Source organism: Argentina silus (genome assembly GCF_951799395.1).
Source record: "Argentina silus genome assembly, chromosome: 4".
NCBI lineage: Eukaryota > Metazoa > Chordata > Actinopteri > Argentiniformes > Argentinidae > Argentina > Argentina silus.
This window is the reverse complement of record NC_139658.1, coordinates 18,263,085-18,274,894: the sequence shown is the minus strand read 5'-3', so window position 1 is coordinate 18,274,894 and position 11,810 is coordinate 18,263,085. Positions and strand designations below refer to the sequence as shown.

The 11,810-nt window shown below is 40.2% G+C and overlaps 2 protein-coding genes across 2 annotated transcripts; both read left to right on the top strand.

Moving 5' to 3' along the window:
- Window positions 1-1,364: 1,364 nt before the first annotated feature.
- Window positions 1,365-8,656, top strand: LOC310803647 (inactive dipeptidyl peptidase 10-like; the record flags this gene model as incomplete). The annotated part of the gene is made up of 22 exons (XM_083668501.1): window positions 1,365-1,422; window positions 1,557-1,652; window positions 2,096-2,190; window positions 2,380-2,451; window positions 2,781-2,833; window positions 3,021-3,102; window positions 3,186-3,303; window positions 3,535-3,689; window positions 3,839-3,936; window positions 4,166-4,289; window positions 4,866-4,970; window positions 5,210-5,301; window positions 5,487-5,534; window positions 5,661-5,752; window positions 6,355-6,453; window positions 6,560-6,626; window positions 6,825-7,019; window positions 7,229-7,283; window positions 7,406-7,505; window positions 7,809-7,939; window positions 8,273-8,345; window positions 8,445-8,656. The coding sequence occupies 22 exons, from the start codon at window positions 1,365-1,367 to the stop codon at window positions 8,654-8,656; spliced, it is 2,220 nt and encodes a 739-aa protein (XP_083524627.1).
- A 527-nt stretch (window positions 8,657-9,183) lies between these two features.
- cnpy2 (canopy FGF signaling regulator 2) lies at window positions 9,184-11,737 on the top strand. The gene is made up of 6 exons (XM_083668124.1): window positions 9,184-9,257; window positions 9,577-9,679; window positions 9,811-9,926; window positions 10,150-10,347; window positions 10,553-10,649; window positions 10,891-11,737. The coding sequence occupies exons 2-6, from the start codon at window positions 9,577-9,579 to the stop codon at window positions 10,932-10,934; spliced, it is 558 nt and encodes a 185-aa protein (XP_083524250.1). The 5' UTR covers window positions 9,184-9,257; the 3' UTR covers window positions 10,935-11,737.
- The last annotated feature ends 73 nt before the right edge of the window (window positions 11,738-11,810 follow it).

Sequence of the window (11,810 nt, the reverse complement as noted above, 5' to 3'; positions counted from 1 at the left end):
AGGAGAGAGAGAGAGGGAGAGAGAGAGAGAGAGAGAGAGAGAGAGAGAGAGAGAGAGAGAGAGGAGAGAGAGAGAGAGAGAGAGAGAGAGAGAGAGGGAGAGAGAGAGAGAGAGAGAGGGAGAGAGAGAGAGAGAGAGAGAGAGAGAGAGAGAGAGAGAGAGAGAGAGAGAGAGAGAGAGAGAGATACTCAAGCACATAGCTCACATTTACAGTATTCAATAAGATTGTTGTTGAGTTAAGGAATATATATAGACTTATCGACAATCACTGCAAAGATGATCGCAACCACCCAGCAGAACATGGCCTCAGACATGGTAAAGTAACTTGACATGCATGTGTTTTAATTCCCCTATAGCATTGTATATTTTGGCTAAATGGATTGGCAAGCATACAGTAGGAGACATACTGTACTGTAGGAACTATGTGCTGTAAAAAAGTGTTAGCTTTGATCTCTACAATACAATAACTTATAGTTATGAGTGGTGTGTGTTTATCATGTTTAATCATATTACATTACATTTAAGTGTAATTTGTCTCTAAAAGACCATATTTTACAAGCTAGTCATGTGCATACACCTGCAGACAACTGTACAGTATTTTGCACATAATATCTGTGTGTTGTTCTTTTGGGCCCTTCTAGATGTTGTTGTGTAGGTGACCTTTACTTGTTGGCAGACTTTTTTGCATCTAAACATTTTCTTTCATGCTTTTTATCTATTGGTCTAAAGTTTACCACTGCATCAATGCATCTTGATTCTCAGAGAAAGTTTCCGACTTGTTTAGTTATTTGTTAAAAAAAATATATACAGTATATCTCTCGTTATAATTGTTTAAACTTTCACCCTCCATCACTGTAGCACATAACTGTGTCTTAATTAGAGAGAATATAACTTCTCTCTTCACAAGGGAAATCTGATATGTCAGGTTCTCCTTATCTACTCTGACTCCCATTATCTAAGGCACAATTATTATGATAAATCCACACTGGGTCTCAGGGTTATTCAGTGAAGCGTTTGATCACATTAATTGACATGGATGATACCCAACAGTGCTTCTAATTTTAACTACACTTAATTAGGTGTCACAGATAACTTTTTACAAGTCCTTTGTGATTTATTTTGTCTGTTGTGGTGTTAATGACCCAGTTAAACAAACTTCTTATCAATTAGTAGTAGTGCAACTAAACCTATTTTGTTAAAAGTTAAACTTACTTAAAGTTCAAATCAGATGTTAATCTGTTAATAGTACTGGTCTACCTGACAATGCTACTGTGTGTGTATGTGTTTTTTCCTACCACATCTTTCAGAATGGTGTGGTCTACAATGGTCCCCCATATCATTGGAAAGCTATTGCGATAGCATTGATGGTAATCCTGATGATCATATCTGTGTTCATCCTCTTTGTCGTCCTAATCACTCCCGGTAAGCCAGAAAGAACATCACAAGGAGAAGCTTGCCACAGTGCCCCAAAATTATACATCTTTGTTTATAATGTACAGTACTATAAATGGCGTCATCTCTCTCTCTCGCTCTCTCCCTGTCTGTTTTTGTTGCAGATGTGTCTCTTCTCTTCCAGCAAACTCGTCTCACTCTGGAGGACCTTGAGAAAGAGGAGTTTAAAGTTCATGACCTCTATGTGACCTGGCTCAATGGTAAGAAGAGCCGTTGTGTGATATACTGTATTTATGTCTATGAAACATTCGTCAAGCCTTGAATGTTTGGTATTTGTTTGAGAGGCTACCCACTTCTTGAATACCTAGTGGCTTCTGCTTCCTTTGCAGGAGGTCCATATTATTTAATTAACATGATTCGTTTTAGAACGCTACTGTTCACATGCAGAGCTCAGCTCATCAAGTAATCACAAATCATTAAACAGTCCACACAGGTTTGTTGCTGTCAAAGTTATTACTTGACATGAGTGTGGAATGATTTATGGTTCATAGTTCTTTATTAATACATGCTGGTGGTGACATTCAGATATGCACCTTAGCTTCACTCCAGATAAACAGTGAACTAATTCTTCGGGACCACCCACTCCTGACTTAAACACCTATAGGCAACTAGCTGCTCAATCATTTCTGTCTCCCACCTTCAGATGACGAGGTGGCCTTTCGCACTAGGGAGGGTCATATACTCAAACATAGCCTGAGTGAGAACCTCACCATCTCTCTACTGGACGGCAAGATCCTAGTGAGTGCGTCCAGCACATACAACAGGAGTGCTGGGTGATTGATTGACTGACTGATTTTGCTTTGTGGTTGGTGGATGTACTTTATCATACATAGCCATGGTCCCATCAGTGTCAAGTTGTATTTGAAAAATCATCACTCCCACTCCCACTTTTATATGCATTTACATTTTGTATGTATTTTTTTAAAGAATCTGAAGGACACAACGTTTCAGGTGTCACCTGATCAAAGATACATTCTACTGGCGTACAACATCCATCCGGTGAGTAAAGATAGCAGTGTATTTGTTGACGACAACAAGAAGCTGTTCTTATATATACATGATATAAAGTATATACTGTATATCCATACTCAAGATTTCATTCTGATTCTAAGGTGGTTAAAATAGAAAAAATAATTCTGTAAATTGTTATGCTCCCAAAGTTTAATGAAGATCTAGTTGGAGTTTAAATTTTGGATGTCCACTATATCACTCCAAAATGTTTACCATTGTTGTAAGATCTTTGAACTGGCAGGCTTATCGGAGGGTAATTTCAGGAAAGTCTGTTGTAATTGATTTGATTGTATTTTTCTTACCTCTGCCCTCAACAGATGTTCTCAAAATCGTTTTCAGCCTCCTACGCCATTTACAGTGTGGGGACTGGGTAGGTGTTACAGTACATTTGTAATTGATTACAATAGTGTGCAATCGGTCCAAAAAAGCAAATTGATTACTATGCATAACAGGCCAAGTCATTTGTTTGTGTGTGTGTGTGTATGTGTGTGTGTGTGTGTGTGTGTGCGTGTATGTGTGTTTGTTTGCGTGTGTGTGCATTTGCATGTGTTTCCCAGGGGTTTCCTTGAGCTAAATCCACATAAGGTGAAGCCATCTGCTCTGCAGTACGCTGCCTGGGGTCCGCATGGAAATCAACTGGTAAAGCCCTGCGGCATCAGTGGGTCACGTATGTGTATGTGTGTTTCCAGTGACTTCATAGGTTCTGTTTGTTATTTTGGCAGATCTACATCTTTCAGAATAACATCTACTACCAGCCAGGTGTGTACAGCAGCCCTGTGCATCTCACCTTCACTGGCAGTGGGTCTGTCATCAATGGCTTGTCAGACTGGACATATGAGGGTAAGAGAGAGACTACTTCTCTCTTCTTCTGTCCTGCTGTTGCTGCTGCTGCTGCTGCTGCTACTACTACTACTACACAATACATTTGATATATTGTTGTGTTTGAATATGCCTGACTTAGAAAGTGTAGTTCTCTTGTGGAAAAATAAAACTCCTCTTCACTGAGAATAGATACATTTCATAGGGGTTAACCCATCGACACCTGTTCTGTTACCTCTCCTCTGTTGGCAGAGGAGATCCTCCATGCTTATCCTGCCTACTGGTGGTCTGGAGATGGAGTCCGACTGGCATACCTGTCCATAAACAACACAGCCACGCCCTTAGTGGAGATCCCTCATTTGACTGGAGGAGCCTACCCTTCCGGAGCATTCTATCCATACCCAAAGGTGAACAACACAATTATGACGCAACCGATGATCTCTGCAGTTAGCCTTTCCAAATACTGTTTTGGGGTGAATGTCATTATGATGAATTTGAGGTCAAGAATTTATTTGTGATTATTTGATCTTCATGTTTCGATGTGCGCTCCACGCAGGCAGGAGCTAATATCCCAGCTGTTTCTCTCTACGTGGTGAATGTCTTCAGTCCAGCTCACACTCTGAGAATGACCCCTCCAGTCTCACTGAAGAACAGGTTTACGACCTGCGTTTATAACATTATAAGTTTTTATATATATATATAAAATATATATATTTTTTAAATACAATATGTATTTCTACAGTATACTGTAGTGCTGTTATCCAACTCAAAGTGCTTTATATTGTTTAGAGGTACCTTCCATCAATAATGTGTAGCACCCAGCCAGGGTAGTTCCTCCTTGTGCATGAGCTCTTTTACCCCTGTCTGTTTCTTGTGTATCCAGGGGTCATTACCTCTCCATGGTGAAGTGGGTCAGTGGGACCAGGCTGGCGGTGCGCTGGTTAAACCGGGTCCAGAACCATTCCATCCTCTCTGTGTGTGAGGCCACTACTGGGCTCTGCTCACAGGTGGGCAAAGTCCAACCAGCACTATGGAAAATAATCCATCATACTGTGGTTGTATCTTTTTTTAATGTGGTGCTTTGATTGAGGCAATCGGTTTACATCATTTTACATTATGAATGATGAATAGTCTGATAAATCTAATATCGCTGAAGGACTGTAAGAAACAACATAATTCATTTTTTCTTGCAACCCTCCTACAGAAAAGCAAAATGCCCATGAATGTCTGGATAGGTCAGCCACAGGTATGTTAAAAAAAAGTCCTACTACTCACTAAAGCAAAGACCAATAATCTCCCAATAAAAGACATTATTCACAAATGATAATGAGAAATGTGAAGCCCTGTTGTGTTTTGGCACAATGCCCTCTATGTGAGGTGGTAAAATGATAATTTGATGTCAGATATTTTGTTAATATTTTGCTATTCTGTAAATTTTTTGTTAATATTTTGCTTATATATAGTTTTTTCTGTCCCATGCACCAACCTCACCAAGTCAATTTCCTGTATGTGCCAATATACTAAATAAAAGTATTCTGATTCTGATTCTGATAATTGTGGTAATTGCTGTCTTTCACCAACAGGAGACACCCCTCTTCTCTAGAGATGGATCTGTGTTGTATGTCACTCTTCCTGCCATGCAAGGGGGACAAGAAGAGTATCGACACATAGCTGTCCTGCCTGCTCAGGTCAGATTGGTATTTCATCAATATCTGGCTTTATCTAATTTGCCCTTTGTCAGTCTCTCTGTCTGCCCTCTTTTACAATCACAATACCCCCTCCAGTCCAGCTCGTTCCCTGTCTCTCCCTGTCCATCTCTCTCTCCCTCAGTCTACCTGTGGTCTCTTAATTTCTCGTTCTCTCTTTTAGTTTGTCTCATCTCTCTCGCGCACACGCACACACGTTCTGTTTCTCTTTCTCTCTGTAGCCATTGTCCTCCCCCATATCTCCACGGTTCCTGACATCAGGACACTGGGATGTCACATCACTCTGTGGCCTGGATGAAGACGCAGAGAAAATGTAGGAGGGCAGGTCACCCCGCCACATCATGGGAAATATACTCATCATACTTTATTGTGATGCACAATTTGCCATCAATCTGTGAAAGCCAGTCCTATAATCACCAGCATCAATATCTGACATATCTATGTTTAACCCCATCATAACCCCCACCCACAGCCTGACATGGTTCCCTCTGTTAATAGATTCTTCGTCAGCACTGAGGAATCCAAATACAGCAGACATCTGTACAGGTAGACCTGCATTTGTAATACCCTGTAATAATGCTTTGGTTCAAATAAATGTTTAGAAAGTACAACACCTGAATGTTTTTATTTCGCCCTCTCTCTCAGTGTGAACCTCTGGGGTTCCTCCCAAAGACACTGTCTTACCTGTTCCATTAAGGAGACCTGTAGCTTCTACAAACCACAGTTCAACCCCAGTCTAAGTCGGTTTATTCTTCACTGCTTGGGTAAATATATGTATATATCTCCTTATCTTTCTTTATGTCTTTATGTCACACACACACACACACACACACACACACACACACACACACACACACACACACACACACACACACACACACACACACACACACACACACACACACACACACACACTCTTCGAGAAAATCTTTTGTGTGTTCTTTGTTGTACTTTAGGTCCTGGAATTCCCAGAGTGACTGTTCACAGCACAAGCGAACATTTCAGTAAGCACATTTTTTTTCAGGATTTTCATGTTCCATTTTACACAGTGTGTCCACTAGATGGAGATGTTGAGCTATATATTCGTCTGAACAAATGGACTCAGAAGTGGTGCAGTGTTGTATACATTGCACACAGCTAGAGCAACATTGGACAAATTACATTGAATGCTCCTGGACTATCTACTCCCTATACAAAGTGCATTACTTATTTATAAGTATTTATAAATAACCATATTTGTCTGATTGTTTCATGAAGAGGTTGATTTTTAGATTCCATACAATGTTTACAGCTGTTATCCCTGAACACTGGAATGACTATTTGTACATCCAGCTATGTAAATATATTCCCACTGTTGTTCTCTCAGGCTACACAGTGCTGGAGGAAAACAAGCCTTTGTCTCAGGCCCTGGAGGGCAAACGGCTCCCATTCACATACTACAGAAACCTCACAGCTGACCACCATGGTAGGCCTACTGTACTGTACACACCGGGGAAATCACTCTCACTCTTATTGTGGATTTAGCCACATGTAGCCATAACATGAGCCCAACTCTGATGTTCATATTGCAGATGTTCATCTCAAGCTGGCCTTACCACATGGATATGAAGAAGGCCTGCACCCTCTCCTTATCATTGTGTGAGGTTGACAAAACAGGAAAGCAGACATGAAAATATTCCTCATAATATAAGACATTGACAGAGACACATGGACATACAGTTTGAGGAAATATCTTTCATTTTAAAACAATGAAACAGGTTTCACACAAAGGCGTCTCATAGCAAAACACGATTAAAACTAAAAGCAAAAAATCACCCAGACATCTTTCTCTCGTAGGGATGAAGCTCCTGGTACTCATGCAGTCACAGACAGGTTCTCTCTGGACTGGCCCCAGGTTCTCTCTAATATCCATGGAGTGGCTCTGGCCTGGGTGGAGAGCAGGAGTGGGGCGGCACGAGGCCTGAGGTCCCCTAGCCTTGACCCCAGGAAACTTATCTCCCAGAAAGTGAAAGACCAGCTGAGCACGGCAGAGTGAGTCACAGTGTCAATGATGACGCTTTTACTGCCTGCAGACCAGTTGTGGAAACATTGAAACATCTGAACATTACAAACATAACAGAAACTGAACATTTGAGCAGCACAAATCCTGTTTAACTGTGGTGCTTTCACAGAAAACCAGATTCAATCCATCTGTAAAGAGTGTAAAGCACAACAAAATATGAATGCATTCTCTGTTGTAGGTGGTTGATGGAATTGCCCTACATTGACCACAGAAGGATTGCACTATATGGAAAGGTATTGTGTGGCATTTTTACTGTCAGTTGCTACTTTTATTGTGCAGTGTGTTAGTATACTGGTCATCACTGATGTGTGTACGTGCCTATATTCATGTGCATGCTTCATATTCTTTTCATCAGGCATTTGGTGGACTTCTCGCACTAAAGATGATGGCAGCAACCAACAAAGTATTCAAGTGTGCTGCAGTGATGGCTCCCATTACAGACTTTAAAATCTACAGTGCGTCACCTAAATCATTGTTGCTCTTTTTTTTATCATATATTTTTATTCAATAGTTTTTTATACAACAGTGTATAACAATACATGTATTTTTTGCTTAAACCAACTATGTTAAATTTAAACTTAGATTTATCTTTGTTTTCATGAAGAGGAAAACTACATGTATCAGTTGACAGAGGTCATCCTCTTACTTGATATTCCATTCTTGTTCACTGTGATCACAATTCTAAATAGTTCACAATTAATTTCCTACTTTTTGGACATCTTGTGGTTCATTCATAAATTATTTGTCATTTGTCATAGATGCTGCTTTCTCAGAGAGATACCTGGGTCTTCCAGCCAATGAGGAGAGCTTCTATGCTGTCAGTAAGGGTTTTGATCTGGGCGTTTTGTTCACAGTGGGCTTTATGAGAGCATCACCCACCTTCTATACTGTATCAGTTGAGCACAATTTGTCTATTTTTTGGGGTTATTTGTCTTGATCCTGTTTTTAAAGTTCAATATTAAAGTAGAAAAGCGATGCACTCACAGATCTGAGGAGGGATACATTTAAATTAAGATACAATTAAGATACATTTCATACAATATAGATTTTAAAGACATAAATAATATCAGCTGATTGTGTGCTCAAAGTGTGTCCCAATTGTTACTACTGTAGGTTATAAATAACCCACTTACACTAAGCCCTTGATATAAACCCATAGGATTTCCAGTTGGTCCGATTATTAAGTTCTTCATTATGAAAAGACCTAAATGTGTCTCCTCAGGCTGCCTCTGTGCTGGATGATGTCTTAAGACTGAGGGACAATACTTTTCTCATTTTACATGGAACTGCAGATGGTGAGAGCTGATAAACAATTCAAAATATGTATTTTTCTACATGCATACTGGGATTACTTAAATCTTATGCTCTGTTTTGGGGGTGCCAATGTCTTGCAGCAAAGGTCCACTTTCAGCATACTGCAGAGCTCATTGAACGTCTCGTGGTGGCAAAGGCCAACTACTCCCTGCAGGTTTACCCTGACGAGGGCCACATTCTGAGACACAGCCACAGTGTTCAACATCTTCAACTTGTCCTTACTCAGTACCTCCAGGACTGCATGGGTCCTATCCCCAACCGAAAGCCGACAGAGGGACAAGAGGATGACTGAATGTTTCCCTGACACCTTGAGAGAAGAATTACTCCAGAACCTTTCTTTCCATTGCTGCATTTTTCCTACACAATGAATGCTGTTAGTAGATAAGACTTCTATTGGGGTTTTTTTGCATGAGAGAAATTTAAAATGCAGAAATGTTTTTGAACAAAATGTTCTGCTCTTTTTTGTTGAGTAAATAATTGCATTCTTAGACCGAGTGTATCCTCCATATTACCACGATTTCAAAAGCATTGAAAAGCATGTTTCAAAAGAAGATTTGAGAGATCTGTCCCCAACTGCATTTCAGTGCAATGAGTGCACATATGTAAACAGGCAAATAAAAAGACAGCTATGTATATAACTATACAATATAGAATTGCTGCAAAAACACATTTCCATGATTTCTGTTTCTGTGATTCATCATGCAATAAGATATGAAATGGGGTTATCATCAAATATCTGATCAAATGTGTGTTGGGCCTTGTGATTTCTGGCATAAACTCGGACACCTTTTGGTAGCGTGTCGTTGCTTACGTCACCAGATTTTACCGAATGCGAAAGGACAGCGTGGAATGAATGCAAGTTTGTAGCGGTGGCTGAAATTGATAAATAACAGGTAACTGAAATAATGAACACTGACCATTGAAAGTAGTTTATGACATCGCTTAAGCCACAGGGACTGTGCAGATTTCTTTTAGAGCTCTCTCGTATGTATGGTTGGGGATTTTCCATTCATTTATTTAGCTACAGCTCCTGAATTTGGAGTGAGCTGTTGATTTGTTCACAAAAGTGTTGCCCACTTGGGCGAATCTATGTGCAGCGTATTTGACAGCTAGAACTTTGATCGGCTAGCCACTGAAACCCATCACTTTTATGCGGTTTTATTTATGATATGATTGTCTAATTGAGCTCTGCTACACCTTTGTCCCATTTAGATGAAGATGATGAATCCTTTGCATTTATTTGTCCTGTGTGTGATACCTCTCCTCATAAGCCACAGCCAAGGAGCCAGGCAAGGCCAGGATATCAAATGTGGGGGTAGGTTTTTGAGTTGCTTCTTTCATCCCTTCTTTCCCTTTGTGCCTATGACTGCGCATGTCTCACTGTTTTGCAGTGTCTGTGGTCCTCAAACCTTTGAATAATAATAATTTCCCCTAATTTTTCATCAGCATGCAGGGCTTTAGTGGATGAGATGGAGTGGGCCATATCCCAGGTGGATCCCAAGAAAATGATCCAGGCAGGATCCTTTAGGATCAATCCAGATGGTAGCCAGTCTATTAAAGAAGTAAGGGGTTCGTTATAGCCTCTGGGTGTTTGACCAGTTATCCTCAGATTGAATTACTGTACATTATTTGTCCATGCTATGGTCACACTATTTGCATTTATTCAAAGTTGTATGTGTCAGATGGAATTATATTACATCACTTCAAATACATTATTTATCAGACTACAATGATTCTTTCAATAGGGAAACTTTCATCATACATTCATGGTGTTTGTGCTCCCAGGTCCCCCTTGCCCGCTCTGAGGGTAACCTCCTGGAACTGATGGAGGAGGTGTGTGAGAATATGAAAGATTATGGAGAACGTGTGGACCCCACCACCAGCAGGAAGACCTACGAAAGAGTCACATCTCGTGACGGCAAAGCCATGGACCTCTCGGAGGCTAAACTGGATTCTAGAGTCACGTCCAGTCTGAAATATGCTGTGGGTATCCATTTTGTATGGTGAATGATAATGATGTCATGTACTGTTATCATGTTAATATTGTCAACATTCATCCCTCTCACTTTTAAGGTAACCTTTGTTGATACTGTGGCATGGAAGTCAGTGAAACTGCACTACAATATTGTAATAAAGCAGAGTTCCTTATCTCACTCATATACTTTACACCTTTATCTGTTCCCTCCAGTGTGAGACAATTGCTGAACAAAATGAAGACGAGATAATTGAATTCTTTGCCCATGAGACAGATAACGTCAAAGACAAACTCTGCAGCAAGAGGACAGGTATGCCAATCTTTTACATGACTCAAAGCATATCGACTTAGGAGAATAAAAGCATTTAGACCAATGCAGCATAAAGCATTAAATGACTTTTACATTCCATGCCAGGTGTTATGTTGTTTTATGGAGTAAAGTAGCAATAACAAGATGCAATGCAAAGAGAAGGGGTGTCGGGATACGTTGTATTGTATTTTCAGATGCTGCTTTGGTGGGTAATGTCTCAATCATTCATTTTTCTCTGCAGACCTTTGTGACCACGCTCTGCAAATGCATCATGATGAGCTCTGACTCCACCCTGCTCTACACCCAGCCAGCTCTGCACAACAGCTACCTTCAGACCATAGTAAAGATGGGCATGACCTAGCATAGCCCTATCACCAGGTGCTTACCTCTGTCTGTGTTATTAGAATGAGGAAAAGTGAGGATTGTAGACCTGAGCACCCTACATCTGCCTTATCAACCACAAGGCACATGAACAAGGTATAACTTATTGGGAAACTACTACTGTTTGATTTTGACTGGGGGGGGGGGGGGGGGGGGGGGTCTTTAAGAGTACTCATCATGACATCACCTTTGTTATATGTTCTGTTGGTGCCTTTCTGTCCAGACTTCAACTGAAAGAACAATCGTGTGTATATTGCTGAATACAATGGTGTTTTTCATGAGTCAGTCTTTATCCATAACCAACATCTTTGATGAGTAGAGATTTATCTTTTTTTATAAGACAATTGTGTTTTGGTTGTTATGGTGCCAATGAAATTTCATGCAAGCCATTCATTGATTTTATCGTGCTGGATGATTTCAAGAGTTCCCATGCAACACTATTGAAGCTGGGTGGTAGGGGTGGAACTATTAAGTTGCATACTATATTTTATACCTAAAGTATTACATTTTCCCGTCAGCTATAGCCTTGATTTCCTGTATCATGTGAATGATGTAATGCTTGGTTACATATTCTCCAGCACCCTTCACTCCTTCTAATTGTTCTCCGACTAATTGAGTAATTTCCAAATTCCACCCCCAAATTTATGCTCTGCATCTGTTGTCACTCATCTGTTTTCTTACTTTGATTGAAATATATATTTGTACAACATTCACCAAGAGTCCATGTTTTAATTGACAAGCAATATAGAGTCCATGATGTGTAACACATTTTTGTTTGAG